This window comes from Plutella xylostella, chromosome 15 (assembly GCF_932276165.1).
Source record: "Plutella xylostella chromosome 15, ilPluXylo3.1, whole genome shotgun sequence".
NCBI lineage: Eukaryota > Metazoa > Arthropoda > Insecta > Lepidoptera > Plutellidae > Plutella > Plutella xylostella.
In genome coordinates this window covers 4,905,042-4,918,515 of record NC_063995.1, presented here as the reverse complement: position 1 = coordinate 4,918,515, position 13,474 = coordinate 4,905,042, and the positions used below count along the sequence as shown (strand labels likewise).

Genomic DNA, 13,474 nt, shown 5'->3' with positions numbered 1-13,474 from the left:
GGCTCAATTGATTTAAATTGAAATGACCTCGCTGTGACTCCTCGCCTGTATTCTGACAGCTTTACATCTATCTTTTTTTTGGTAGTTGACATAAAGTTGAACTAAGATAAATTTTATTGGCCCACATAAAACTGAGCGGCTTCTCGACCCCGGATGCTCTACGGTAGGCTATATTTTGTACCCATTAGTACCTAGGTAGTTATAGCTGCATGTTCAAGTAGATATCTAGGAAAAATTTACAGTACCTACATCGTATGTGCGTCCTTTATGACATTTATCATCACAAGCACAACCCATCACGTCCCCACTGCTGGGGCACGGGTCTCCTTCTAATAAAGGAAGGGTTTGAGACTCCACCATGCGGGGCCAAAATTTAACCCAAACCCAAGCAAGCTTGTGCTGAGAGAATTGTCGGGTAAGTGGGCAATCCTACTACCAGATGTTATCAAGCGACCCGAAGACCTCTAACTAGGCTTTACGACTGCTGCAGAAACAGCAATCGGGACCCACGGTTTAACGTGCCGTCCAAAGCACGGAAGCGCCATGAAAACCGCCATCTGAAATTGACCGTTTTCAAGCGGCTGTTCTGCCATGTGTTGCTTAATTTTAATGATTATAGTTACTATCAGTAAAGCTAGGTCGACTATAGAAGTTAATTTTCAGTCGTGTTTACCCCACAGTTGTTTCAGTTGTAAAATATGTACCTAGTCTCCTGACTATTAGTAGAAATTTCAGATGTCCTGCGTCTTTATTATCATTCACTTTATGTCCTACATAGTCACTATGGGTCAGGAGGGTAGGATAAAATTTACTGCTAGTTAGCGTAACCGTATTTTAACCAAAAACTGCTACACGGCTTCACGCTAATACTTTATACCTAACTTATTATTAATGAGCTATTAATACACCTTCGCTCCGGAGTACAGCTGCACCGCAACAGTTAATTCACAAAATGTAGTAAAGATGACAAAAGCGTCGTTTTGGCGCGTGCTCCATCCGCCGGGCAATTGCTCGTAATTAGGAAATGACGCCGACCGGCGGAGCTCCGCCATTACACGAAACTTATGTTTCTACATTTATCACCAATTTAAACTGCTCCTAATCACCTTGCTTCGGGGCTCTAAACGCCGACATTCATATGTGTAATATGACTTTTTTACATAAAGGGACAGTAAGTACATTTATTTGATCGTATATATACGAGTATTTTCTGAACAAGTGATGAAAATTTGTAGTAAAACATATTTGTAAACACTAGAACTTGTTTAATCATCTTAATCAACTTGTTTACAAAAATCTATTACCGAAAATAAACACATCTGTACCTGTATCTCCGTGATGATTAACTTAAAACTCTATAAAATAAACTAAGTACTGAACTATTCCTAATGGCGTCGAGAAATAAACTAAGTACTGAACTATTCTTAATGGCGTCGAGGTGGTGGTTTCTTTTTGGACTTTATATTCCCCCAAAACTTTCTGACATCCTTTTCTGTGTTAGGCTTCTCTGAATGTTCCTCTATTATACTCAACTGTTCTGGTCTGCTTTTCTTCCCTGTCTCCAGAATTACGCTGGGTTTCTTCTTCGATGCACCCCTCATACTTGACGAAGTCGTGATCACAGGGGGCCGGAGTTCGTCAAATCTAATCCTCTTTTTACCATGATAACTCTGCTTCATAGTGCAAGCGGTCTCTGCTACGCAAGGGGTCACTGACCTGGTGGGTGGTTCATAGAATGCGCTCTGCATCTCTGCCTCCTGTTGTTCACTGTTGAGTGTCGCGGGGGACGCGGGAGACACTTCCATCCTACTCGCTCTCGACTCTTTCATCATCTGTATTAGCTTCAGCTCTTGTATCGAGTCGTTGTTGATGATGTCGTGCTGACTCTGTTGTGGTGATACCTGTATCGAGCTAGATGGCACGGCAAGCGGAGTCACAGTGGCTACTACTGAAGGACCTGCCATTTCCAAACTGGCTCCTGTCTGCACAGACTCATCTACTTGAAATTTCTCTGATATTTTCTGTAACTCAAGTTCAGTAAAGGTGTACCGTTGTTTTTGGTCGGCGCTGTTTATTTCAATCGACATATTATTCCGCACATGACTCCTTAAACACTTACACAGTAATATATAAATTAATTTTCTTAGTAATGTTTGTTTCTCTGGTATTGGTGCTACATACTCGTAATCTTCGGGAGGGAACAAAGTATCATGTTCGTGGGAGTCAGTGCGTTCGGACACATATTTTGGTGATTTCATAACGCTTTCCAAGTTTAATCTGAAATAATAGATGGGATAAACACACAAGGAGGTAATCTGATGGTAGGATTATGCAAAGCAATGTATAAATATGTTTCCTGATAGCATTATTATAAAGTAAAGTAATTATTTTAAATTTAACTTTCGTTAGTTTCAATAATAACGCTACGGCGCGGCGTAGCATATAAGGCGAAATCCTATACTACGGCGTAGCCTAGCATAGCCAACCAACACGTACCCATTTTCAACTCTGGCCGTGTACACAAAATACGCATCCGAAACTTTGGGCACGCATCTCTTCAGCCAGTAGTGCACGATGTAGATGACGGTGGCTAGAACCGCCGCGACGGTGATGGAGGTCATGGCGTTCCCCTGGTGCAGGGAGGGTGTGTTGCAGTGCGTGCGGTCTTCGTCGTAGATGTGCGGGGCGCCGCAGTTAGGCACGCCGTCGCAGGCGCTGGAGGAGTCCACGCAGACCCGCGCGCCGTACACCTGGCACTCCAGCTGGTCAGCCGCGCACTGCTCCTTCTCGTCCCACAGCTGCTGCGCGCTCGTCACTATCACTGTGAGGCGCTTCATCTACGGAAATGGAAATGATTGTTGTTGTGTTTGCTTTGTCATCAGTATTTGGTGATAGATGCTTTTTACTTTACAATGATACAGTAAACATCACCTGCTGGACACGGGCTTTAAGGAGCGACTCGATAGCGTATCATAAGTATATTTAGCCTTTCTCATATAATCACTACCGATATTTGCAATACCTATAATTTCAAACTTTATAGAGTCTCTGTATATGACGCACCGTGAAGTTGTTGATGGCCAGCACGATCCTGTCGGTAGGGATGACGACGACGCGGCGCCGTGTCTCGCCGGCCTGCAGGTCGCACACGTTGAACCGCTGGCGGCCCGACGATGGCTCCTGGCGCGGGTGGTAGGGCCCGCTCAACTAGGAACACATAAATTACGCACAACCCGTGCGAGTTAACTTACCACCGGCCCGACCCGACAAGATCTAGGTGTCACGTTCACTAGCTCCGGGGTACCCGACATGACAGGTCAGGTTCTTGTCAACCAGGTGCCAGGTTAACTCACGCGGGTTGTACATATTATTATGTATAATTTACTTAGTATAACTTACTTTAGTGCTTACAAACTATATACGCAAGTAACTCCATAAGTTGTCGACTACCTAAAACTTATAATACCTACACAGTTCTCAGACTTTGACATTTTTCATTTAACGCAAATGAGCTTTGTAAATAGAATAAGGGAATGGTTTTTCGTCAAGGATAGTTGTTGATTTACAAATTTAGAATTAGCCTCCAAATTTTGATTTTTGGTAAACTTTAAGTACGTCTTTTTTTATGACATGGAGGTGATTTTAATATTACATGAGTCAATTTAAAATGATTTTTGTTTATGTTTTGTTGCTTGTAATTTTAATTGCTTGTAAACTTTTGTAATTTTTTGTATGACTGTATTGTAACCTAAATTTTGCATGAATTATTTATATTTTATTTTCTGTCTGATGTTATTGTGATTCCTTTGTATAATGTAAGTCCGTAATTGGCCTATGTATGGCTGCTAGAATACCTAAGCTATTATTTTGTCTGGTGCTGTGGATTTTGTGAAATAAATAAATAAAATAAAATTATTTGTAGTTTCCGTGAATATCCAAAATATATATCAAAAGCTGTTCATGACGTCCTGACCCTGAGTCACCTCCTTTCGGATTACTATACAAATTATACAACACCGTGTATATCTTACCACATAATGATTATCTGGCTCAAGCAGAGAATCAAACTCCTTAATATTTTTAAATTTCACATCGTGATTTCGATTTTTATGTCGTCTAGTCGTTGTAGTGAGACGATGTGGTCTTGCGTCGTCGTTTATACTAATTGTATCAATTCTCCGTTTCTTGCGAATAACCTGTGCCCTATAAAATACATTTAAGCAAAATTTTAAATAAGTAAGTAAGTAGCTATATGTATAATTATATAACTTTTCCTTGCGAGCTTAACCCCAAACAGTTGAGATTTACATACCGATGTGATATTTTTTTCAATGTATGGTTAAGAGACGAAGCTATTTCTGAGGCTGCTTGGACGACATTTTCCCACGACTGGTGATCAACCGTTGTGATAGAACTACTCGTAGTAATCCTGAAAGTAATAATGCTAAATATATGTGTATACACTATATAGATGATTTGCTAAGTTTTTCCCTATTTTAAATCGTGTTTGTAATATTTATACTACAGGATCGTTAATCTTTAATGACTACGGTACTAAATTAAATTACTTGATTAAATTAATGATTAATGTAGCTTCGAAGTAGTTCTTGTAACTGTTTCATGACTTTCAATGGCTCATGTTACGTAAGATAAATATCTTACGGTTTAAAAAGTGCAGAATAGTGCGGTGCAGTAGAAGTACTTGTCAAAACGTTTTCAGTAGTTGTTGGGATTTCCTTTAATTTAGTCGTATTATCTGTTTTGTAACATTTAATTCGTTATTAAGTCATTAAGTTGTAGATATAAGAATAGTATACCCAATACTATGCTTACTTACGAAAGTTATAAGAATAAGGATGTGGTAGGGAAAGATCAACGTAGCTAATTCTTTTGAGCTTTTCCAAGTGTCTTCTTATATTATTTTCATTTATCGCCGCCGCCGGGTCATAGATTCCTAAACTTGCAGCACTACTTATTGTTTGCGTTATAGGTCCATCACTGTCATATTTATAACTATTGGTGATTGTTTTATTGATATCATCGTTTTTTGTATCTTCATTGGCAATTTCTTCTGTAGTAATATGAATACCTAGAGTGCTGCTAATTAGAGGTTCAGTGAAAAGCGAATTATGGAAAGTGTTGTTATCCGCATTTGACTCAATGATAGTCGATGATTCTGAGTATGTCACATTGTCTTCATATAGTCCTGGTGAGAAGCCACTAAGGTCATTCAGAAGTACTGTTGACAACATCAATAATATATTTTATGATATAAATAAAGCTGTAGATAATATAAAATCACAAACTGGTTAAAACAATACTAACTGTTCGTGTTTTGTTTACGTAAAGCAATATGGTGTAACAATCGCAAAAAATCTTCAGTTTTATTTACATAAGTTTTTGTTTTATTAATCTTATTATCTACCAATTTCTTCAAGGTCGTCTTTACAGTTTCAAACAATCCTTTCGTTGTATGTTTAGTTATTCTGAAAAACCTAATCGATACATTATCTTTTTTAGTCGCTTTCTGGACCCATGAATCTATTATTTTATTAGTCACATCAACTTACTTACTTAGAAACATTATTATGCTTAAATGGCATACGTGTTTTAAATTTCCTTGATTTATATCTATCGGCTTGGTATTTAGTGAACAATTTTGATTTTCTGAAATATTAATGTTGTTTTAGCCAATCTTACTTAAGTACTTACTCCGCTGGCTCAGCGACCCAAAGTGAGTCTTGGCCTCCGATACAAGAGATCGCCACTTCTGACTTAGCCAATCTAATATGTAAGAAGTCCACATGGCACTATTCTAGCCCTCCTAAATAAAATAAAACTTATTGAGAATAAACTAGGTACAATCCGAAAGTTACGTTTCATTATTATTTAAAATTAAAATAAGCGAAATAAATATGTAGTAAGTGTCAAAAGATATCTTACTTGGTCGTCAATTTTGATACCTTTGCAAGATTATACTCCAAGTCGTATAAACCAGTTCCATTACCTCTATGAGCCACGATATGTACCAATGGTATTAAACTGGTATCATATTTTTCTCCCGTTCTGCAAATTTTGACATTGATATACTTATAGATCCTGAATAATTTCTGTTAGGACTACAAATAATTTTGACATAAAAAAAACTTAAGTAAGGCTAGTGTTGTAAAAAAAATCAGTTTTTACCGTTCCGTTTTTTTTTTAGCACAAATAAATCTAAAATTTATTTAAGCTGCGAAATATTTAAAGATGGTAACCTAACCACTACCTTGGTGTGACATTTATCAGCATATCAAAGTATTGATCCTCCTCCTCTTCGGCTTGGGACTTGTTGTTATTGGCCTCAGCTATCCGGGGCGGGTGCTCTTCAAACAGACCCGACAAGTCCCCATCTGATGTACTACTCTCAGTTGTAGTATCACTGTCTTCTGATACCTCGGCACTGAAGAAGGGAAAACCGCTTATTCTGGTAGGTAGGTTCGGCTTATTCTGGTAGGTATATGTAGGTCCGTTAGCATTAGCAGCAATGATGATCCCAGTCATTGACAAAATATATACACTCACGGTCAATGAAAAAGTTCCAGTGAGAAAAGTATCAATCAAGTAGCTTAACTGATGACTGCGCATCGAAATATGTATGTAAAGCAAACTACCTATCCTCTTGAGTCGCTGGAAGCGACGGCGTGGTCGGCAGCGTATAAACCACGCTAGGAGTGGGGTAAGCGCCCTCCTGCTGAAGATAGGCATCGGTCATGGCCGCCCAGTACCCCCGGTGCGGCGTCGCCTCGTAGACCAATAGCTGGTCGGTGTTGGCGCGACAGGCCGAGGGCAGGCGCTCTGTCTGCACCACCAGGATCATGGAGCTGCCGGGCTCCGTCCTGAAAGAGTGAGTATGAATAATTAGATACTATAATAGGCTAATGAGCAAGATAAAGTTTGCAAATAGGTACTTCGGTCATTTAACATCAGCGTTGGTTTCCTTCTAGATTTTTAAGTGTTTTAGACTGACAAAAATATCCTATATGAATCATTGATACGTACCTACCTACGGATGACCCTCATTGATTTACCGACAGAGTAAAGTACCTACCAAATCTTTTCCTAGAAGCAACACTTAGGTACAGTTCATTATAACCTAACTACCTACACAACTTTACTAAACAACAACTTAAATTACTAAAACAAAATTTGATAAGTATAACACTGAAAGATATATCTCTTACATGCAACCTTCGTAAAAAACCACAACCACCAACCTAACAGTAATATAACAGCTATAAGGCTCAGCGAGACGATTGAAGGACATGACGTGAGCATTCGCCTCGGGAGCATGTCTGGCCAGGAACACGGAGGGAGCGACGCGGCGCCGGCAGTACTCAGACATGTCCGTGTCCACGAAGCCAGACCCTCGAGCTGAAGACAGGAGGAGAAGGACTGCGATTATTGAACACATGGCCTGTCAATGCCGTAGCCGCGTAGATTGTGGTATGGCTGTCACGTCAGTGTGATTTTAGTTAACTAGTTCCATAGGCAAAAATGGGTATAAGTTAGACCCGTGTATCTGTCTGTAGTACCGATTTCACAACTCCTCGTGCATGCAGTATACCTACATACAATATGTGCTTGTAGTGAAAAAGCACGAACCTTCCGAGCAGTTCAAACATTTAAGGTAGGCTTATAACATAACGTGCTTAGTACTCTTACTAACTTATCTACCTCCTAAATATAAACCTAAGTATACCTCTTTTACTTTACAACAATTCATAATAATGATAGTTGTAAAAAAATACCTTATGAATAATGAATTAAAAAGAAATTGTGTACAACACAAGTTAGTTTGAAGTGGGGCCCAGCGCCCCGCAATCATACGAGAATGACGCCCGATAGGGGTCGCGTGACCCGCACCTCATTTATTGAAAGGGCCGACGAAGCTATTTTATTAGGTACAGCGTGATCGTAACATAATACAGTCGGTTTTTTGTTTACTAAATAAGTGCTCGAAGTTTGATGGGTGAATAATTTTATTCAGAGCGAATTTGGATTGGTTATTATTGTAGTGTAGACTATGTAAGTAGAAAAAAGACGGAACGAATCTCGCGACTTATATATTTATGGATATGCTGCAAGAAAACGTGTTTTTTTCGGCACATCTAGATGTAAGAAATTAAATTGGACCAGCGTGGTGGGAAGTGATCGAAAGTTACGAAGGCAGTTAAGACGAGACCGTTAAAGGACATGCTATGCCTAGTGCGAGATACCGTCTCACTGCTTATATTTAGCTCTGTAGTCATCAGCCAATAATCATCCACTGCTGGACATAAGTACTTAGGTACGCCTCTCCCAAGGGGTGCCACACACCACTCGGTCCTCGGCGTTCCTCATCCAGCCTCTACCTAAGGGCGTCCCACAATGCGTTTGCCTGTTCGTGCTCTCCACTCGAGAACTCGTCTACCCCAACGGTTATCGGTTCTTCGGCAGATATGACCAGCCCACTGCCACTTCAGCTTGCATATTTTGACAGACCAGTCTTACCGTCAGTGTTCACGTCTCTACGTCTCTACACTATACGTCATCACTGGCAGGACGCACTGATTGAAGACTTTTGTCTTCAGACTCTGAGGAATGGCCGAGAAGAATATGTGACGAAGTTTCCCGAATGCAGCCCAACTCTGTTGGATGCGCCTCACAGCCTTCTTGTCCTAACTCTGTAAACTATTAACTATGTATTCCACTACTACTAGGTACCCACTTACTTCTACATATATCCGTGTTAAATGGTGTCAATAAATGATTTTTATTCGAAATTAAATTAAATTCTCCCTTCAGTGTACAGACTGGGCTGTATTTCTCGACTCGCAACCAACGAATTTTCGGATTTCTCGGCAAGAGACCGCTTTCATGACTTATTTGTTCTACAAAAAAGATGTCTCCGGATCATAGCAAATCTCCAAAACACAACTAGCTGTAAACCATTTTTCATCAAACATAAAATACTTTCACTACCTTCATTATACATTTTCGAAATAGCCAAGTTTGTAAGGAACAATATGGAGTTATTTAAACAGGTAAACGAAGTCCATAAAATTAACACTAGGAACAAAAACCAACTATCAGTGCCACAATCTAATATGCAAATTTTTAACAATAGCCCATACTTTAAATGCATAAAAATATACAATAAACTTCCAACCATTATTAAATCCGAATTAAACTATAGTAAATTCCTTTCCAAATTAAAAACTCTACTTACACAGAAATGCTACTACACAGTAAATGAATACCTAGTTGATAACTAAAATAACTTACTATAAACTCCTATCTTTGTTGTTATGAACGAAATATTTATATTATTAACTACTCTATGTTAAATATTATAGTTTATTATGAATGTTAAAATTTAATGTAGATTTTATATCTTTATTATGTAAGCAAATACATACAAATTTGTTACTTTCTATATTACTTACTTAGAATAATATTACCTAGATTAAACTTGCTATGCCCTACAGCTGGGTGATTTTCTATCTCGGGTGTCATGGACTCGCGATTTCCAACCGTATAAATCTATGATGGGTTTCTGCTGGGCTATTGTCTATCTCGTTGATAACTCTCTTCACCGTGATCTTACTGTCAAAAAGCAAATTTTGACACTATTCGTATTGTGTATGTTCGGTTGGGGTGGAATAATGACGTCATAGTTGGTATGGGCTTCAATACCCACCGGCCGCCATCTTGTTAAAATTTTGTATGCGAATATTTTATCGAAACCCGAGATTGGTATTTTGTATCGGATAGTTGGAATCATAAGTACTAATTTGGGTTGGCCAACCGTCTTGTCTTGGGCAACTACTAAATAGTAGCTTTTAAACCATAGAGTCACCATAGAATGTAGAAAATAACGTTTTTTTTTATTGTGACGCTGAAGTCTTCTTGTTCTTATGATCTTGAACTGTCTTGAACAAAATAATATTTCTTTGATGTTTGTTTTGTGAATCTTGCAAATTTTTGGTCTTCCATAATTAGTAAATAGTAAGTAATTAGTTAGAAGGAAATTATTTCAGTAGGTATTTGTTTTTTTTTTTTCAGTAAGTATAGGTACCTAACTGTTGTTTTAAAATTGGTTTCAGGGGACTCTGGTTATGCTCTACGGCCATGGATATTAACACCTATCCTCAATGCAGCTGTAGGATCCCCAGAAGAACACTACACTGATCTACACTGCCGTGTCAGAAATACTGTGGAGCGGTGCATTGGGGCCCTTAAAACACGCTGGAGATGTTTGCTGGCACACCGTGTGCAGTAAATGACTGTTGTGTACTACACAATATAGCAAAATGCACACAATATACCAGTGACGACAACTTGCCTGCTGCTGGTAACATTCGGGTGCAGCATATTGGTAACGTGGCTTATGGTGCTGCTGATGCAGATGCAGGGCGCATGAGGGCCAACCTTGTCCAGAGGCTGTGAATTTCAAGGAACTAAAATAACCTGACTCTGATAGGCTGATTTTTGCTGTATATGTATAATTTAGTAATAAAAAACACAATTTATATTAATGGCTTTTATTTTTGATTTTAAATCACATAACTTCCTATCACATTTTGCTTCTACCAGTCTTACTATAATCATTATTAAAATATTTTTTCTACTTTAACCTTGTTTAAGTTATGATTGCACATTGCCACTTTACATGTGAATGCCCATCAGAATTTTTGACCAGTTTTTGTAATTCCAGACCCAATTGAATATAATTCATATAATTGTAATGCTGCACTGTCCCATAGCCGACGTGCTGATTGATTGTATGCCTAGTGGGCCGGGAGGGTACCGGCCAACAGCAAGCTCTTTATGTCTTTCAACGAACTCCAACAAAATGTCCATTTGTCGATCTGAGACTTTTCTTAAAGGCGCCATCCTGGAAATAAAATACAATATTAATGTCCTATTCAATCTTTTTTCTTGGCACATGATATGCCTCACAAAAATATTACTAACAAGCACAACCTGCACAAATGTGAAGATTATTTAATGGCTCAGTGATCAATCTACTTTTAATTAACTGAGTTCCCAGTACAAAGTGTTAGATCTCAATCATCGACTTATATTACTAGCGTATCGTACTAGAAATCATTGATCTCAATGCTTTTATTAAGAACAATAAATGTTCATTTTTCACGACTTTGTAAAAATTTCCCATATTTCGTTCGTGTGTATGACTAAGTTTACAATTTTAATAGTAATACGTTAATTATGTACTTACCTTAGATATGATGAACAATTAAAACACAGGATTCAGGTAATTATAAAAAAACACACACCAAAATCAATCTCTGTTTTGGATGGTTCCTTGTAGTTTGTTTTGACAATCATTTGACAATAGCTTCCAGTATCGCCATTTTTCTAAATAATGCGGCAAATTAAAGATTTGATAAATACAGTAGTCGTAGTTTGAAGTGAAATGAAGTTTTCATTTAGTCGGCTAACCAAATCACAGAATATTTTCACAAAAATTTTGCAACCTCTAGTGTATCGATAAATCTCATACGCACTATTCGTTTAGTGATCATGACCGAGATAGCCGATGCCAAAAGATGGTCAGAAACCCATAATAGATTTATACGGTTGGAAATCGCGAGTCCATGACACCCGAGATAGAAAATCACCCAGCTGACCATCTTTTGGCATCGGCTATCTCGGTCATGATCACTAAACGAATAGTGGGTATGAGATTTATCGATACACTAGAGGTTGCAAAATTTTTGTGAAAATATTCTGTGATTTGGTTAGCCGACTAAATGAAAACTTCATTTCACTTCAAACTACGACTACTGTATTTATCAAATCTTTAATTTGCCGCATTATTTAGAAAAATGGCGATACTGGAAGCTATTGTCAAATGATTGTCAAAACAAACTACAAGGAACCATCCAAAACAGAGATTGATTTTGGTGTGTGTTTTTTTATAATTACCTGAATCCTGTGTTTTAATTGTTCATTATATCTAAGGTAAGTACATAATAAACGTATTACTATTAAATTTTTAAACTTAGTCATACACACGAACGAAATATGGGAAATTTTTACAAAGTCGTGAAAAATTAACATTTATTGTTCTTAATAAAAGCATTGAGATCAATGATTTCTAGTACGATACGCTAGTAATATAAGTCGATGATTGAGATCTAACGCTTGGTACTGGGAACTCAGTTATTAAAAGTAGATTGATCACTGAGCCATTAAATAATCTTCACATTTGTGCAGGTTGTGCTTGTTAGTAATATTTTTGTGAGGCATATCATGTGCCAAGAAAAAAGATTGAATAGGACATTAATATTGTATTTTATTTCCAGGATGGGGCCTTTAAGAAAAGTCTCAGATCGACAAATGGACATTTTGTTGGAGTTCGTTGAAAGACATAAAGAGCTTGCTGTTGGCCGGTACCCTCCCGGCCCACTAGGCATACAATCAGCACGTTGGCTATGGGACAGTGCAGCATTACAATTATATGAATTATATTCAATTGGGTCTGGAGTTACAAAAACTGGTCAAAAATTCTGATGGGCATTCACATGTAAAGTGGCAATGTGCAATCATAACTTAAACAAGGTTAAAGTAGAAAAAATATTTTAATAATGATTATAGTAAGACTGGTAGAAGCAAAATGTGAAAGGAAGTTATGTGATTTAAAATCAAAAATAAAAGCCATTAATATAAATTGTGTTTTTTATTACTAAATTATACATATACAGCAAAAATCAGCCTATCAGAGTCAGGTTATTTTAGTTCCTTGAAATTCACAGCCTCTGGACAAGGTTGGCCCTCATGCGCCCTATCTGCATCAGCAGCACCATAAGCCACGTTACCAATATGCTGCACCCGAATGTTACCAGCAGCAGGCAAGTTGTCGTCACTGGTATATTGTGTGCATTTGCTATATTGTGTAGTACACAACAGTCATTTACTGCACACGGTGTGCCAGCAAACATCTCCAGCGTGTTTTAAGGGCCCCAATGCACCACTCCACAGTATTTCTGACACGGCAGTGTAGATCAGTGTAGTGTTCTTCTGGGGATCCTACAGCTGCATTGAGGATAGGTGTTAATATCCATGGCCGTAGAGCATAACCAGAGTCCCCTGAAACCAATTTTAAAACAACAGTTAGGTACCTATACTTACTGAAAAAAAAAACAAATACCTACTGAAATAATTTCCTTCTAACTAATTACTTACTATTTACTAATTATGGAAGACCAAAAATTTGCAAGATTCACAAAACAAACATCAAAGAAATATGATTTTGTTCAAGACATTTCAAGATCATAAGAACAAGAAGATTTCAGCGTCACAATTTACAAAAAAAAACGTTATTTTCTACATTATATGGTGACTCTATGGTTTAAAAGCTACTATTTACTAGTTGCCCAAGACAAGACGGTTGGCCAACCCAAATTAGTACTTATGATTCCAACTA

At 38.0% G+C, this 13,474-nt stretch overlaps 2 protein-coding genes and 1 long non-coding RNA gene across 3 annotated transcripts; all 3 read right to left on the bottom strand.

The window, feature by feature from the left end:
- Positions 1-557: 557 nt before the first annotated feature.
- LOC105398370 lies at positions 558-5,558 on the bottom strand. Its single transcript, XM_048625839.1, has 8 exons — positions 5,326-5,558; positions 4,838-5,239; positions 4,663-4,756; positions 4,313-4,429; positions 4,032-4,203; positions 3,064-3,207; positions 2,497-2,837; positions 558-2,277 (listed from the first exon to the last, which is right to left on the bottom strand). Exons 7-8 carry the CDS (start codon positions 2,835-2,837, stop codon positions 1,425-1,427), a joined length of 1,194 nt encoding a protein of 397 aa, XP_048481796.1. The 5' UTR covers positions 3,064-3,207; positions 4,032-4,203; positions 4,313-4,429; positions 4,663-4,756; positions 4,838-5,239; positions 5,326-5,558; the 3' UTR covers positions 558-1,424.
- On the bottom strand, positions 5,558-7,535 carry LOC105398408. The gene is made up of 4 exons (XM_011570501.3): positions 7,257-7,535; positions 6,654-6,878; positions 6,269-6,442; positions 5,558-6,066 (listed from the first exon to the last, which is right to left on the bottom strand). Exons 1-4 carry the CDS (start codon positions 7,451-7,453, stop codon positions 5,940-5,942), a joined length of 723 nt encoding a protein of 240 aa, XP_011568803.3. The 5' UTR covers positions 7,454-7,535; the 3' UTR covers positions 5,558-5,939.
- Positions 7,536-10,549: 3,014 nt separating this feature from the next.
- Positions 10,550-13,303, bottom strand: LOC125489634. The gene is made up of 3 exons (XR_007267111.1): positions 13,234-13,303; positions 11,264-13,137; positions 10,550-10,918 (listed from the first exon to the last, which is right to left on the bottom strand). It is a non-coding gene; the product is annotated as an uncharacterized LOC125489634 (long non-coding RNA).
- Positions 13,304-13,474: the final 171 nt, after the last annotated feature.

Excerpts from the sequence above, each read along its gene's own strand:
- LOC105398370 (XM_048625839.1), bottom strand. The coding sequence starts at position 2,837 with ATGAAGCGCCTCACAGTGATAGTGACGAGCGCGCAGCAGCTGTGGGAC. Across the intron at positions 2,278-2,496 it reads ACGGCCAGAGTTGAAAATGG|ATTAAACTTGGAAAGCGTTA; the intron begins GTACGTGTTGGT and ends CTATTATTTCAG.
- LOC105398408 (XM_011570501.3), bottom strand. The coding sequence starts at position 7,453 with ATGTGTTCAATAATCGCAGTCCTTCTCCTCCTGTCTTCAGCTCGAGGG. Across the intron at positions 6,879-7,256 it reads AGCTGTTATATTACTGTTAG|GACGGAGCCCGGCAGCTCCA; the intron begins GTTGGTGGTTGT and ends TCACTCTTTCAG. Across the intron at positions 6,443-6,653 it reads CCAGCGACTCAAGAGGATAG|TGCCGAGGTATCAGAAGACA; the intron begins GTAGTTTGCTTT and ends TCCCTTCTTCAG.